This window comes from Corvus cornix, chromosome 1, assembly GCF_000738735.6.
Source record: "Corvus cornix cornix isolate S_Up_H32 chromosome 1, ASM73873v5, whole genome shotgun sequence".
Lineage (NCBI taxonomy): Eukaryota > Metazoa > Chordata > Aves > Passeriformes > Corvidae > Corvus > Corvus cornix.
Window position 1 is genome coordinate 98,060,459 of NC_046332.1, and position 17,155 is coordinate 98,077,613.

At 41.4% G+C, this 17,155-nt stretch overlaps 1 protein-coding gene across 5 annotated transcripts in view; it reads left to right on the forward strand.

Annotated features, from left to right (window-relative positions):
• The window catches only part of SHROOM2 (shroom family member 2), a 120,688-nt gene that overhangs the window by 57,104 nt on the left and 46,429 nt on the right, over window positions 1-17,155 (forward strand). For 2 of the 5 annotated variants that reach the window (XM_039550272.1, XM_039550273.1), the window contains exon 3: window positions 15,366-15,470. The exons of 2 other annotated variants lie outside the window; for them this stretch is intronic. In XM_039550272.1, the coding sequence (XP_039406206.1) occupies window positions 15,366-15,470 (105 nt within the window). Of the gene's footprint in view, window positions 1-8,132; window positions 8,309-15,365; window positions 15,471-17,155 lie in introns of those variants that run through there. One more of the 5 variants, XM_019282874.3, reaches the window with a different exon arrangement.

A 17,155-nucleotide genomic window follows, 5' to 3' on the forward strand; every position in this document is an offset into this window, starting at 1 on the left:
GGCCTGGAAAGCACCTGGCTGCAGGCAGCCCTGAAAGTCCTTGGCAAAGTTTTACACTGGTCGGCTCCCCTGCTGATTAGGGGCTGTCTAGAGGGACTGGGCGTGAATCTTTGCAAAAGTAGATACAAGCTTGCATAGTTGAACAATAAAGGGAGAATGATGCTCAGATCGTATCGGTGTACGTGTCGTTATTCTGGCCAGCTCTCCAGCCTCGGTCCCTATCAAGCACACACTTCCATCTTTTCAGCAAATTATACCTTAGAAGAGCCCTGATGAGGACCATTTTTCCTGGTTGCATCACAGTCACTTAACCCAACACATTAATGTTGTGAATCCACATTCCCTTTGCTGTAACCGTAGCAATACCCCCCAGGTGTTTGGATGTTTCCCATGCCAACTGCTTTTTCAGTGGGGTGTACATCTAAAAAGCACTTTCATGTCTTAATTTTCTGCCCACCTCACCCGTTTCTTGGTTGCATTAACATGATCTGTATGTAACATGCTGTTAGTGACACACTGATGGGTGCTCGAGGTGATCATAAGCTTTAGTTCCTCCAGTTGGCGGTGTATTGTCCCTGGTTTCAAAGAACAAATTGTAGTCATGATTTTGGATGTTCGTCTTATACAGCTGTCAGGCTTCTCTCAAATACAGATGTCATGAATGATATGTTTTCATTTTGTGACAACTTTCATAATTTATTTCTTTGCAAATCTAAAAAATCTGCCCTGTAAAGCTTAAATAACAGAAAGCCAAAATTGCAACAGATGTCACAATATTTTACCAAGTCAACTCTGTTAGGGCAATATTTGGGCTACTAGGAAGGCCATAGACATTTCTGTGTAGGTAAAAGGAATATTCTATAATTTGAATATGCTTATTCAAAAGGTTACTTGTGGCAGTGCTATTCAGTTTTTTAAGTAATTACCAAAATTGGGCAACATGGCTTTTCTTGTGGAATGGGATATCCATGAAACAGTAACAACCTGTGAATCATGACTGGCTTTTAGTTGTGGTTTTTTTCCTGCAATCATGCATGCACTTGTCCAAATAGTTAATTTTGAGCGTGAGTAGTCTCGTCCAATTTAGTAAGAGCACTCACATGACTGAAAATAAAAAAGTATACAAGTGCTTACAGGATCTAACCATAGCTTTTTACGAGGTCATTCTGGAGTTATCCTGAAAACTGCTTTCCACTTATGAATTTCAGTGTAGGTGTTGGAAACTAATATGTAGCCCCTTGGGTGAGAGAGGAAAACAAGTGAGCCTTCTAAAATTTGGGGGGCTGAAGACTTTACTCATTTCACATAATAGTTTTGTATGCACACACAGACCATTTTTTGTGTGTTTGATAATACCGTAGATACCTGCAGACTCCTGACTGAAACAGAATTATAAACCCATCCATTAAAGACAAAATAAATAATCTTTTTATATCAGAGATGATCTTTGCATATTGAAGTCATGGTTCTGTGTATGTTGTATGTGTTTTGACATAATTGTTTGGGATTGCTTTTAAGCACTTAAGAGTGTTGGGTTTTTAAACACTAGTCAAGAACACTGAAATGCCCATGTCCAATTTTAGGAGAGAAGGACTAAAACTCCTGTTTCAGTGTGTTGCAATTTTCTCCATGTGGAAATTTTATTGTAGGTTACATATTTCACATCCTGAAAATTAAATGATTGACAGGTTTGAGAACTTGGCACTTCTTAAACATTTCAGGATCAAGTAACTACCATATTGAGTGTAGAGATTTTATGCTCTACTTGCTCAAGTAACTACATGTAACACCTTCCAATTTGAAAAGATTATAAAGAAGTTTTAAAATAATTTCTGAATCCAACCCGTAACTTCAGAAGTGTGACGACTTCAAGGAAGGGCAGGAATGCAAGTGTGTTGCAGATTTAGTTACTGAATAACTGAAGAAATTTGCATCTTATCTCTTGCACAAAAAACCCGGGGTATTTTATGGTCATTGCTACTGAATCTGCATAATACTGGATCACCTGGCAAAACAAAGTCGGACATAGAGTCACACCTACCACACTGCTGAGTTATACAGCCCTTGTGCTTTTAGTCCAGCTTCATGCTGAGTGCAGAGGAAGGACAGAATGACAAAAGCCGAAGTTTGGGGAAATATCTGCTGGGTTGCAATCAAAATCAGAGTCAGTTCTTTGATCTGGCTCAGGGAGCAGCCTTTGCCAGCAGGTGGGCTGCTGAACTGAGAGTGGCATCTGATGGGGAAGAGAGCACTGTGGGGCATGGTAACTAGCCTGGCATGGGTCGTGTTAGAGCAAAATAGCTTTCTCAGATAAAACCTGAACCATACCAGCTTGTGGCACAGTTCTTCATGGACGCTCAGTAATTTGCATCATGTGGCTATAGTGTTTTAACCAAGAACAAGATGAAGTAGGGCTGGGATCTCTCCTGAAATGCCCTGGGACAAGAGGAATTCCCTTTCCCCACTCCTGTTTTTGGGTCACCTTGAATGTGGTTAGGTAAATTACAGCTGAAATCGGTGTGGGAAAACACCACACCTGTGCAGAAAGACCAGTATTTGGACTGTGGTTTCTGAGGAAGCTCAACTCATTTGGGATGGCTGTCGAAGGGTAAGCTTATTGTGAGTGGCTGGGAGGCAAAACACACCCATTCTTTCTGGCCATAAGCAGCACCAGGGTTTCTGTGGCTGTGTGCCCCAAGGATGTGGCAAGTTCCTTCTTGCTGAAGGCAGCGTGTTGGGCTGGCGCAGGCAGCCGTGTGCTGCTCTGGCGTTCACTGTGCCCATCCTGGGCAAAGATGGCAGGGGGGAATGTGTCTGAAGGCTGCTCTGCTTCCTGCTCCTTCACTTTAGCCATGGTAAGATGGCCTAAAATCCCCCCTGTATTTTGTCTGCTGCTGCTGTTAGCATTAGCTCTGTCAGAGGCTGTGTTTTTCTTCAGTGTTACTGGTGAATTAACACTTCTTTTGTATTTACCTTAAAGGTTAATTTCTTTAGCACTTTACATGGCATGATAGTCTCCAAGATATTTGAAAATAAACTCTGCCAGAACCAATTTATTCAATGTGTGAAGCATTTTAGATATTTCATAATGATAAATACTCATTAAAAAATGTTTTATTATCCTTCTGAGGAATTCTGATAAATTATGGTAAATACCGAGGTAAGAGGATGACATCAGGAGTTTAATGCTATCTAGCCATCAAAAGGTAGCGGAATGTGCTAAAAATAAGGATGGGGGAAAAGTATTTATGTAGCTTGTATAATATACCATAAATCCCAAGAGCAACACTTTTATCTCAGACATCCAGATGTGTCTGTCTAGTTCCCCAAGGCAGACCAAGAAAAAACAGTTCCAGAATATGAGAGCTTTATCATGGTAGTCTATTGTGAATTCAGAAGGCAGGAAGATTTATGATGTTATACCTCATACAAATTAATACCTCTTTGTTGACAGTGCATATCTTACTTATAAATGAAATTGCTGTTCCATCCTGCTCAAGCCTGTACAGTTGGGCTGAGGAACAAGGAAAACCAGAGCGAACTGGATGGTGAAATCCTGATTTCTTCAATGACTGAAGTCTTTAAGGGTGCTAGGGTTGGTAATTTATTTGTATTTATTTATTTTCACAGACAGAAGCAGAGTATTTTGCAGGTCTCTTTAATTTCTTTTTATGTAAAATGCAATGCATTAGAGCATGGGGTAGGAAAGGAGCTGCTGTGCTGTGACAAGACAGTACTCCTTCCAGCATGGCTTCTTTAAAAAAAGGCACTGTTGGCTGTAGTGTGGTGGTGCTGTTTGCTCCATTTTTCAGGTGCAGGATGACTGGAAAACGGGAGGTCAGACCGACTGGTTACATGATACATGGGAGGAGAAAACAAAGAGCAGTGCTACAGGCCTTATAGGTCTTGCCATGGTTGACAGCAAGGCAAAAGGTGACTGTGTAGTCCTTTGTGTGAATTTTGGCATGTGAAAATGGGCATTTAAGGTAGAATATGCTGCTTTGCTGAAATTTTAGGTATTTGTACAGATACCCATATAATAGAATTCTGTCAATAACTTGTCTGTCAAAATACTGGTTCAATTTGCCATTCTAAGAATATTAATATTCTAAGAATATTAATAGATTGCTTTTATTACTTTTCTCTTTTAGAGCCTTTCTCTCCCCTAGAGGTCTGTAAGTTAAGCATGTGTTTATGTTTTTATTTTATTGTTTTTAAGTTCTAGGTCACTTCTTTTTTAGGGGTACTTTTTGGAAGTCGTTTCCTTTTATGATAAGATACCAGAAACTGAAATTACAAAAACAGGAACTCCTGTTTTGCATGGAAAAATGTGCTGCAGTTCCATTTGCTGCTTCCAGAAAAATAGGCTGACTTTGTTGTTAAGATTTGTTGGCACTTTCCTTGAAAAGATAAGTAAGAGGGGAGTACAAGGTATTCAGATACTCAGTGCACAGAGATCATAAACAACAGCAAAGCCACGGTTTCGTTGTTTTAACTCATTGCATTGAGTTTCAGTCAGCTACAGGCATTCAGGAAAAAAAAGGTGATATCAGAAAAGCTGTTAATTTCAAGTGTCTCAGTTGGAGTGGGTCATTTTAAAGGTACGTAAAATCCAAAACCTGCTGATTGTTTCTCTTTGTTTCAAAGGGAGATTATTCAGTGCTCTATCTGGAATTTCACCTTCAGAAATGGAGACAACCAGAATATCTCCTGGTTTCTGAAGATCACAGCTATAGCAATTAAATGTCTTAGGACTCCATTTAGATGTGCAAATAAGACTGCCTAACCACAACCTTTACTTTTTATTACTCTGTGTCTGAATCCTTTGCTGGTAGCGCTCTCTTGTGGCTGTTACTTTCATTTAAACAACGTAAAGGATTTCAAAAATACGTATATTATTTAGAAATTTCTGCCTTAGGACACAACAGTCTGTGTTGGATATGCGTTCCTAAATTAAATGTGGCAATATATATTTTAATAATGCAGGAAGGTCAGTCTAGGCAAAAGCATCCCAAGTGTGCTTCCCGGAAGATTTCAAAGGGACAGGTGTATTGAGCATTCAGGTTTTCAACCACTTTTTTTGGTGTATTTTTGGTGAAAAGCCCTATGCCTGTGGAGAGACGGAGGGGGAGGCTTGGAGGGGAATGAAGTCTGCCTTGGCAGCCAGAGTCAGGTGGAGAGACAGGGATGGGCACCTTTATTAACGAACTTGATTGCAGATGCTGCTTTTCCTGTGGCACTGCTCTTGGTGATGAGCAAGTTACTTCCCATAACTTTGGCTATTAAAATAAATGAAAAAAAGTATTTGGGAAACTTTTCAAGTGAAACTGATGTGTGTCCCTGGTGAAAGCTTGAAAGCTTTTCACCCTGAATCTGTATATTCTCATTCTGGGGATGGGAAAGGAGAAGGTGAGGGGGTAACTCTTCACCTATTCTGGTTTTTAATACAAAGTTTTTAGCCGATGTTTTAATTTTCATTAAGGAGGTAAAGCTCTCTGGAAGCTCAGATTGTGATGTGCAGGGGTTTCCTTTGAGCTAGGGTCATACAGTTTCCTCTTTCAAGAGCAGTTGCTAATGAACAGTTGTTTGGTACTACATAGACCCGATACTATTGGGATTGCATCCAGTGTCATAGCTTTATAAGCATGTCTGCATTAATACCAAGTGTGTGATGTTGGATGTAGGCTCCTTTTCCTTCTCTACTGTAACCCAACAGCAACTGGAGTAATGATTCCAGGTTGTTTACTTAGTTGGACTCTCTTAGAGCGGCAGGTTTACACTTGAGATAAGGCCTTGAATGAGAGGGGTCTTGGCCCTTGACTGAAAAATCTCTGTTCTTCTGTAGGCTGAACTCTTGTGCATGGCATTTGTCTGGTCTCCCACCTTCATTCATCTTTGGATTCTATATGTCACATAAGCACTTTAGTAATGCTAATTCTTTCAGGAATATTTTTTAAATTTCCACTAGTCTTCTGGGAAGGCTTTCATAGCAATTATTTGACTGTTTATAGCTGTTTTCCAGCAAATGTACTGCCATGCCCAGAAGTCTTTGTAGTGAAGGTAAGATGAGCTTGTTTGCTGTTTTGGCTGCAGTCTAGCAGGACAGCTCAGCAGTATCTGATTGCAGATTAAGACTGAAAAGAGGCTTTTTAAAGCAAATTAAAAATCGTATTAGTCAACTGATTTTTTTTTTAGGCTCAGGTTTTCCTTTTCTTTAAAATTAAGGAAATACTTAGTTTTCCTTGTCTCTTACCACTGTATCAGTGTAATTCTCCTCGTTTTTTAGATAGCAGATTCTATAGTATCTACTTGATGCAATTTATTTTCTGTTAGAGTGAGGATGGACTTGCTGCTGCAAATTCAGGAAAAAAGTTCTTTTTTTCCCACTTGAATTTCACTTCTGTGTTTTGCCAGGTAAGTCACCAAGAATAATATTTGTTAGGTTGACTTTGCATCCTCATTCACACAGCAATAACTCCATGGTTTTTAGACTCTTGCTGAAACATTTTTAGAAAAGTGAGCCATTACATCAAAGTCTGCCTTTCTCTGGACTGCGTATGCACATGCACACATGTGCATGGGTGTTAATATTGATAAGCAAGGCATCATGCTAGGTTTAGCTTACCTTTATTGAAGGCTACTTAGAAAAACCCTCATTACATTAGCTTTAACATCTGTGAATAATCTATACTCTCACCTTTATATGAAGTGCAGTTGTTTTTTAATAGAATATATCAGTCTAGCTGAGAAAGTTTTAGCCAGACACCATCTAACTTTCCAGCAGGTTCACACAGTTGAGCTATTGGACATCTGTGTAATTTGTAATTCTGTCATATGCTGTCTTAACTGGATTTCTTATTAAAATCTAAATATGTATACTTGCATAAAATAAGACCTCTTCTTACTCTTTAGCCAACTGCCTTCCTGAAGTTTGAGGATTTCTGTAAATCCATGGAACTTCCAGCTTTTCCTTTACAACTATAAGTGCATCCTGCTTTGACCTGTGAAAAGCTGTTCATTTTACACATGCAGGATGGTGGTCACTTGGTTGGTAAGGATGCTGTGGTGCAGTCTGCTCTGTTATAGAACAGAACCAACAAAAATGTATAGTTGTTGTTTAGTGTGATGGGTCAGTGAACCTAAGGCAAACATGATCGTGGCACATAGGCCAGTGTGTAAGAAGAAAGTTTGTCTTCGTTCTGCTGTGCTGATCCTTAAGGGTACAGCATAATTAATCTTCTTCATTTTCCCCAAAGAAACTCTGCGTAGCGTGTTACTGTATCCTTTATATCCTCAGGTATGATGATGGTCAGCAACCATGGCAAGCTTACATGTGCAAATCTGACTAGCAGAAGGGGATTAATTTTGTGGCTATGGAATAAAGCTTATTTTTTCAGAAGACTTTTAAACTAAATTGTCCTTTGGAAGAACTCCCCAGAATGTGTAACATCAGTCTCCCTAGGGAATGGAAGGATGTACCTGCTACTTTTTTCTGGAGGTGATGATTTCCAATGCTTGCATACTGAGGTAGTTTATTTCTTGGGCTATAACAGGCTGCCTCTCTTTCAGGGGAAGTGCTGCTCCCTGAGAAGACTGTCTGGTGGTTTTTCATGTGTAGGAAAAACATCTGTAACTCTCCACTACCATTGATGGTCCATCAGAGCTCTTAAGAGATTTTCTTTTAGCTTTGTCATCTCATAGGTGACATGAACTTCTTTAAAGTGCAGTGCCCCAGACCCTTCTATTCTCTCAGCCGTGTATTTGCTTAGAAGACTGGAAAAGGCTAGAACAGATAAAACAAATCAACAAAAACAGTTTCAGCAGCATAACGTCAGTGCATTTTCCATGCGCCATGTCAAGCACCACTTCAAACGAACATTAAAGCTCCCCTTCCTTCCTCCTCTGTCAGGGACAGTCCTCTGGTTTCATTTTTTGGGCTTTGCTCAGCTTTTCCCTGCCGAGCTCCGCAGCAGCATTCAGCGGCAGAGTCGCAGGTCTGACTAATCTAAGGCGCTCCGGCCTCTTAGCGGGGAGTGCTAACAAGGCTCCTTTCTGAGTCTAATTATATCCCTAAGCTGGCGGCCTCAGATTAGCACAGGACAGCCGGTGGCAGAGGGCTGAGGAGTCCGATGCTCTGCTCCGCCAGCATTGCCCGTGTCTGCCGGGGACAGAACCCAGGAGGATGCCACCAACACCGCCCGGTGCCACCTCGGCCCCCATCGCTTCGCCCTTGGACCGCTCCCGCTCCATGACAGGAGGCTGGTCTCCCAGCTGGGAGCTCTGCCTGGTCCCAGAGGGAGGAGCATAGGTAGGTACCCTAAGGCTGTGCCAGGGTGGGGAGGCTCCTGCTGGGCTGGCCAGGAGGTAGGACACTCATGAGCTCTGGCAGCTCCTCACCCCATAATTTCATTGTTGGGATAAGCCAGTGCTCAGGGTGCCTTTCTCTTGGCTTTTTTGTGTGTTTTGTAACTTGTTGGATGAGGGGGATAAAAAAGCTATGCATTGTTGTCTCAAATGCATCTGATTAAAATTTCATTATAGGATTGTTGAAGTGGAGTCAGCAGGCGTGGAAGAGGGGAGGTGACTTTGAAAAGAGTATTTCGTTGTTTGCTTTCAAATTTGCCTCCCATTTCTCAGGCAGACCTGAGAAATTTGCCTTGCTGAGCCAAAACCATTCATCTCCCAGCCAGGCCATGCACTGGGGTGGTTTGCAGTCGCTACTTTCTAAGAGGTCTGCAACCATTTATCTTGGGCTGGTCTCTTCATCCTAGTATGGGATGGAGACAAATGGAGTGGCAGAGTCAAACTCAAAGCGTCAAGGCCTAAGAGTTTTTAAGTCTTGAGCTTTTAGTGGTGTGAAAAGAAAATTCAGTGGAAAAAGTTTCCTAGGCTGTGAGCTGTTTGTCAACATGCTTACACAAGGGTGGAAGGGGATTTCTACGGAACAGTGCAAGAGGAAATGAGTATGTTGATGAATGTGAGACCAAAATTGTTTGTTCTTCACGATAAATCTAAAGAAAGGGTTGTAGGATTTCTCCTTGGGAAGGAGAGGAATATGAAGTACTGAGCAAAGGTGAGGGGGGGAAAAAAAACCCTAATCTTTTAAATACACTTGTCTGACACAGTTTGGGGAAGGGGGAGGGAGTGTTAAATGATTAATTTAGGTTTGGGGTTTTTTTTTTGTCATTGCCAGGCAGTTACTGCTTCCTGCTTTTCAAGAACATATGCTGTGAAGGTGGGGTGCTGGAGCAGCGTGGGCTCAGGATGTGTTTCTGTCTCTGTCGTCTTAGTGGTGACCAGACAGGCCAGCCAGCTCCATTAGAGAAATCCTTAATCTAGTGAGGCTAATGGACCTTCTCACACTACGGGGCTCTCAGGTAGGATCTGCCCACTGTATTTGTGGGAAGGATCCCAGAAGAGTTAGGATCAACATCTGCAGGTTACTGTTGGTTTATAATAATGCATAATAATACATAACAGAGCACTGGCACATAAAACCCATCACACATTTCTGCTGACTTCACTGAACTTTGAGTAAAGCTATAAAATATTAAACTTCAATTAGTCACTTGGAGCTCATATGTGGTATTCAGTGTGTCTCAGTGATTTTTTTCTATATGAAGGTACCTTTTTTATTCCTTGAGGTTGTTTAGACTTCCCTCTGTGGAGCTCTGTACCACCCTAGAAGGAGTGTTGAAACCCAATTTTGTTTCCCACTGAAGAAGACTAAATGTAGCACATAAAAAGCAAACAGCTGAGTACTCACTGTTAGAGCCGTATTCACTGCTCCAAGTTTAATAATAGTGATGTAGTCATAGTATCTGTGTGATCTGTTGTGAGATTGTCTGTAGATAGCTACCTTGGTTTATGCAGGAAGAATGCATGGATGAATTCAGTTATTAAACTACTTGATCGTTTCAGAGGGATGCTGATAGATCCTGCAGCTTTTTTAACAAACAAACTTTGGCAGCAGGAGTAACTATATATGAGTGTTAACTAGAGCATTTTTTCCTATGTTTTGTCATTCATTGTAACTGATCTGGGCTTGAAAAATTTGGATAGTTTCTGATTTGATTTCTACGTATTCAAGCACATTTTTCAACCTGTGGGCATTTATTATTTTATTCTTGCCAGATTTACTCTCTTGTAAAACTTGCTCTTGCTGATAATTAGGGTGACTAAAGATTGAGATATGGAAGGGGTGGTGTGAGCTGGGCTGGAAGAAAAATGATCTATTGAAGATTTTTGTTATTGCTGTGAAGTTACCCTGTTTTCAATTTTGCTTGGAGAATAGCTTTTATTTTGCTGTGAAGTGACTGAACCCAGCTTTCAAGTCTACTGATGTTAAATTGGATGCATATCTTGGCACATTCAGTTTCTGTAAAATAAGCCTAAAAACCTAATTCCCCAAGCAAAATCAGCGCTGCTCCAGGAATCCCAGAAATTAGGGTTTTCTGGTCATTTTTAAACTTCTAGCTCTAAGTGATTGTAAGTGTTTTAGGGCTGCCATGTATCTGCTCAAAATAAGGGTTTGTACTTTTTCCCAGTGTGTCCAAATCACGGGAAACAGCTCTGTTTCTTGCAGAATGAAATGTCAGAAGATAAAGCAAGACATAGAACCAGCCTCAGCAGAGGATCCAGCTTCTTGCACTTGCCTCACTACAGCCCCCATCTTCCCCCTAGGGATGGAGGGTGGCGGCTGGCATTTCTCAGGGTCAGGCTCCCACCCACAGGTGGGAGGTGGAGCTCTCAGAGACAGCATTATACCTGCCCATGCAGATTCTTTCTGCTTCCATTAAGAGTCTCTACAAAATATGTTGGAAATATTTGGCCTGAATTAGTACAGGCATGGGAGGAGAGTAGCTCATGCTTCAAGAAGTTGCAGGAAAATATCTGTCCTTTGCCAATGGAGAAATGGTAGATGGATGTGTAAGTGTTTCAGACTGTCCTGCTGCTTGTTATAATGCTGTTTTGGCTGCAGTCATCAGGTGGAGATAAAGAACGGGAACTAACAATTAACTTCACCTGAAACTTGAGCTGCCCCGGGAGGTAAGGAGGGAGAGGTTACCTTGGGTGATTGTGCAACTGTAACCACCTTATGCCTTGGGCTTCCAACACGTTAAGGCAGTTGATATTTCCTGGCCAAATTAGGAGCTCTGTAATGTGCCGAAACTCTAATGTCTGTCTTAATCTGAAAATAGTTTTTATGACAGTAAAAATGCTTTTTACAAACCATGCCATGTATCACAAAGTGATTTACAGTTGCATGGCTTCCAATTCAGTGGAAGAAGTATAAATTTTTACATGCACTTGTATGTGTAATCCAGAAGGGGCTCCTCAGAACAGGCAGTTTTCTTTTTATCTCTTTTCTTTTTTTTTTTTCTTCTTTTTTTTCCTTCTTTTTTTTCCCCTTTCTTTTTTTTTTATTTTGCAGAGCAGTTTTTTCTTTCAAATCTCTATAGTCCTTCTGAGACTAAGATGCCTCAAGGAAAAATTTCTACATGAAAAGCTTATTCAGTTCTTTATCAATGTGGAAAGTACTGTAATTTTTTACAGTATTACACTCATCTTTTGTCTCAGTTATGTCTAAGCTGGAGTAAATGAGTCCTGGATGCTGTGTGATGTGACCAGTATTTGGAAGATTACTTGAGAATTCCAAGTGTTGTGAGAAGCAATACTTGAGTACTTAACAAGTGTAAGCTCTTAAATAGATGAGCAAGAAACCTTTATGTGGGCCCATCAAGTTCTAATCATGAGCTCCCACAGCTGGGTGAGTTCTTCAAATCTGCAGTGACAAGTACATATAACAGCTTCTGGAATGAAAAACAGTTACACTGTCAATTCCTTTTTATTTGAGGCCGCTGTGGGTAACTGCAGCCTCATGGTGTTTTTTTTTCCTGCCGAGGATTCAGAAGACTAACAAAATCCAAAAAAAATGTTTTTAATACATTGAATAAATGATTTAGCAGTTTCTTTACAGTAGCTTTTTGTGCACCCAGTTAATTACATTATATGTTGTTCTTCTAGTGTATTTTAATTTATTGAACACAAGGTCGGTGAACTGCAAAAAAACCCATGGATTGGGAAGACTTTTGTTCCCCCAGACTATACAGATTTACTAAAAAAATTTGTAAATGAAGTATTGGTATGTCTAGCCTACTGTTACTATAAAGGAGGGGAGGTGAGAAAGCTGAGAACTATGAAGCTGTTTGGGTTTTATAAGCAGACAAACAAGGGCACCTGCGCTGTCACTACAAATTCTTGACATTTTCTCTACATGGAGTAAACCAAACAATGTGTGAGTGGTTTTCTGAGGACATTCCAAAAACGGAACCCCTCCTAGCAGATTTGCATGGCCGGCATGGGGCAACAGTGTTTATAACTGGTCGTCTGTTTCTGTAGGACAAACAAGAGGAGCATGGTTTGGTTTATTTGGCTTTGAAACAATCTAAGGGCACCTTGTGAGTTGTACCTTGCAGTATGTGCAGTGCCCGAGAGTGCTGCTTGTTTCAGAATGCCAATGAACTGTGCATTTGACCTTTAAGCTTGTGCAGGTTTCCATTTTATCTCAGGACTGCAGCCTTTCTGCATTTCCTTAGCCTTGCATCCTTGGCATATCTTATAGCCAATTACACTGGGATTTGGCCAAATTTCTGGTTATAGACAAGGTTTAAAATGACTGCCAGTAGTTTGGACCTCCTGCTACAACTTTGGAAAAGTGAACTTGGACTATTTTAAAAACAAAGTTTTTAACAATACAAAGGGTTTGCAGACTGCTGAAAAGCTTTCAAGTTGCATTGTGGTGAATGGAGGGAGAAGAGTTTTATTTTGATAGCTGCTGTTTAGTGTCACTACATTGACTGGTTCCCAAATTCTCATGTTTGTACCTTGAAACGTGGTCTGCAGCTTTCTGTAGAAACTAAAGTAACTGAAAAGGGAATATATTTTTTAAAAGAATCTTTAATATAAATGATCACTACAGCAGTTTTCACTCAGAGAATTAGGGCTGACAACGTGCAACAGTAAGTTAAACCAGATGCTTCTGCTTTGGCGTTTTTTTTCTGTCTTTGTAGATTCAGCTCAGTTCTGACTGGAGCCACTAACTTATCCATCCTTTTACTTTTGAAAAACTGGGATTTCTTGCCTAAACCCAAGTTTCTTTAGGGTGGGACTCCACCTTGGGTACTGCATCCAGCTCTGGCATCCCCAGCACAGGAAGGACATCAACCTGCTGGAGCCCGAAAGAGGCCACCAAGATGATCATAGGGATGGAGCACCTCTCTTATGTGAAAATGCTAAGATTATTAGGCATGTTCAGCCTGGAGAAGAGAAAGCTTTGGGGTGACCTCACTGCAGTGTTCCAGAACCTGAAGGGAGCCTACAAGAAGCTGGAGAGAGACTATTTTCAAGGGCATGTAGTGACAGGACAAGGGGGAATGGCTTCAAATTGAAAGAGGGTAGGTCTAGATTAGATAGCAAAAATTCTTTCCTCTGAAGGTGGTGAGGCACTGGAGCAGATTGCCCAGAGAAGTTGTGAATGGCCCATACCCTGAAAGCATTCAAGCCAGGTTGGATGGCACTCTGAGCAACCTGGTCTAGTGGAAGGTGTCCCTCCCTGCCTTTGTCAGAAGGGTTGGAACAAGATGATCTTTAAGGTCTCTTTAAGGTCTCTTCCAATGCAAACCATTCTGTGATTGATTCCATGATTTATTTCCTGTCAGCGGATACAGATGAACAGTGGGAGACACTGCATTTGTAAGGACTGACCTCTAATGCCCACTTCTGGTTAGATGGGGAGCCCTGGCTGTCAGTAATTACTGCTGATGTGGAGTGCAATCCTGCGGTCCCAGGGCTGCAGCCTCCAGGAGAAAAAACACTACCGTGTGACGTTCCGTGGTCATAGGAGAGTGTGCCGCTGTGCCGGCCGGAGGAAGGCTCAGTTAGGGTGAGGAATGATCCCAGCAAGAGGAGCTGGCAGTCCGGCAGTGACCGTGGCGGCCGGAGCCGCGGCCTCCCTGCGCACAGCGCACGGCAGCCGGCAGGGGGCGAGGCAGGGAAAAATAAGGACAAGAAAGAAGGGAAGAGAGCCTTTGAAGAGGGATAAACAGCCGGTTTGGCTTCAGAGGAATGGCACATCCAGCCTCTGTCCCGTGCGGCTGCCGCTGCTTGCAGGGAAAGGAGGGCAGCCTCCGGCTTGAGGTGTGAGCCAGCGGCCAGGCCTTCGCTCGTTCAGCAGGGGGCTGGAACGAAACATTAACAGGCAAATTAGATGTTAGGAAGAAATTATTTACCGTGAGGGTGGGGAGGCACTGGAACAGGTTACCCAGGGAAGTTGTGGACACCCCAGCCCTGGGAATGTTCAAAGCCAGCCTGGATGAGGCTGTGAGCAACCTGATCTAGTGGAAGGTGCCCCTGCCCATGGCAGGGGCGTTTCAACTGAGTGATCTTAACTGAGTGATCGTCCAACCCTAAGTATTTTACGGTTCTATGAAATAAATTCTAGCAATTGCTTTTCACCTGGATGCAGGCCCCTGGAACTGCCTGTCACCTTTTAGCCTTGGTTACTCCAAATGCAAAAGCCTGTATGGCAGAGTTACAAAAGAGATGCTATTTGGTAGATAAGAATGAGACAATTTCTGTTGGAGAAGGTGGTGCTGGGGAAATACATGCTTCTGTTGTTGTATCTGCTGGCCTTTTATCTTTTTTCCTTTGTAACCTATCTTCTATGCTTATCAACATTTTCCTTCCAGCAGCTTCTGTAAAAGCACTGGTAGAAAGACACTTTCAGTGAAATGCTTTTAATAATGCTTCCATTAATGCTGGAGGTTTTCTGGGTTGTAGGTTCAGATGATCTCATTCTGTCACTCAGAAGTAATACAGAGGTATTACATTAGAATATAAATGCTCAGCTTCCAGCTTCTTTAGTTGCCTGCAAAATATTCCTGTTTTGAATCTTTTAATCTTTTCTTTCTAGTCCTTCTATCCATTTGCTGAAGTTTTGGAATCAATATTTATGTTGCAGTCCACTTTTTAGAAAAAATTGTTTCTTGAAGTGCAGGACAGATTCTCCCCATGTAATTGTAATTACTATCAGAAAGTATTGTTGACTATGCATGGTGAATTCATTTTTAGTTATGTTGTGAACTTTGCAAAAAAAGCAGGTGTCTCCGTGATTCCACCTTCTAGGTATCCCACCAGTATTTTTAGGCTGTTCAGACTATTATGTCAAAAAAAGAGACCCTCTCAAAAATACTGTGTGTCCACAAATACAGAAAATTGACCAGAACTTGTAAATTCTTGTCCACTTGACTTGCCTTATGCCACAACTCAGTTCAGTCTGTTCCTCCCCTTGCTTGGCTGCTCAGGAAGATGAAAGTGGTGGTGGATATTGTAGCACAGAAAATGCCATCTGAAAATGATATTCATGTAGCGAGGAACTATCTTATGAAGATCTTGAGAAGTTCTATGAGGTACAGTACTGACTTTACATGTGCATCCCTTCTGTTTCTTCCCAGTGATTGGATTCCTCCTACCATTTGTGAAGCCCAAACTGTCCCAGAAGCCCTCTTCCCAACCTTCTTTTCCTTATGCTCCAAACGCTGCTTGTATTGTGCTAATTTCCTAGTCTTGTGTTTCCTTAGTGGTACATCATAGAAGAGTAATTGTCTCATAAAAGATAAACCTTTTTAGCCAAATTGATGCCTAGGAGGTCTGTTGAATTTGCCCTAACAGGTATTTGTGGTTTGCTGAGTTGGTGTCAGTACTGTTTAAAGGTGAGCAGTGGGGGGAAAAAGACATCTGATATTCTGTGCAGCTGAACAGTGGAATGATAATTTTTTCCATACCTGCACACAGACTTGGAGCTAGCAAGGACTCTCTGGAGCCTGTCATTGAATGGCTGAGCAGAATCTTTTGCACTTGTTTGTGTTTGAGTACTGGGGCTCCTCCATTCTCAGAATGTCATGTCCTACCAAGAAGGAACAACTAGAGATGCTCTGCTTAACCGTTTTCTCTTTGGTCATGCTGAGAAGAGTAGGCTTTTGTTTATGGAAACAATTACTTCTTTTTTTTAGTGGCAGTAATGATGCTGTAGTGGAATTACAGTTTCCCTTTAGAATTTTTATTCTCCTTTTGTAATCTTGCATGCAGAGTTTGGAAAAGCAATTCATCACTGATTTCTTCACATCTTCCTGAATGTACTGTGAAAAGCTATGTACTGAGAGTCGACCTGTTTTGAAGATACTGGCTTTAGTTTTGGTCTCTAAATGCAGTGGTTGTCCAAGGGCAGGATGAATTACCTTCAAAGAAGGTCCTGCTTCATTCCCAGGTGACTGGTCTGGACAAATGGCCTGTACTTGGCATCTGCTCACTAAAACAGAAGTAGCTGGATTCCACCCAGAAGGCTTAGTTAACCTCAGGGGAAAAAGAATGCACTTATTTCATGAGTGCTGAGAGGTGTAACAATCAGCAAGTCCTTGGAAGACAGTACAAGCTGTAGTTACTAATTCCTGAGCAGAAGGAAGGGGGTAGAGGAGTACGGAGCAATTTTGCAAAACAGTTTTTAAGGTGCAAAGCTCTAACAACAATTTACTGTTGTACTTCTTAGAAGAGATCTCTTCAGTTACATGACCAGGAACATTTGGAGGTGATTTCCAAGTAGATATTTGGGTACTTGCATGATTCACTGATGAGATGTATTCTTTAAAAACCAAACCTAGAAAACACCAAAACAAACAAAACCTCCCTGCATTTCTGGGGTGCCAAACATTTCAAGAGCTGAAGCAGAACTTGCTTGGAGTCAGTCAATATGATTGCTTGTATCACTATTACTAACTTGTGTGGAACAATGTACATGGCTTTAATCGTTCCTGTCATTAACTCTTTTCTTCCTAGCTCCTCTCATATGCACCTACCTACAGTAAAATCTTACCAAAGCCCTACTGTTGTCAAGTTGTAAAAGAGTCCTAAGTCTCAGTATTAGCTTTTAAGTATTAAAGTTCTGGATACATGTCAGGTACTTTAAAATTTATCAGTCTCTGTTCCTTGTAAAAACACCCAGCTCACCCCCCATAAAAAAACATTACAAAAATATTGGCATTCCACTGCATCTCAAGCATTTTAAAGAAATGGTGATATCTTTTCAAAACTGGCATGC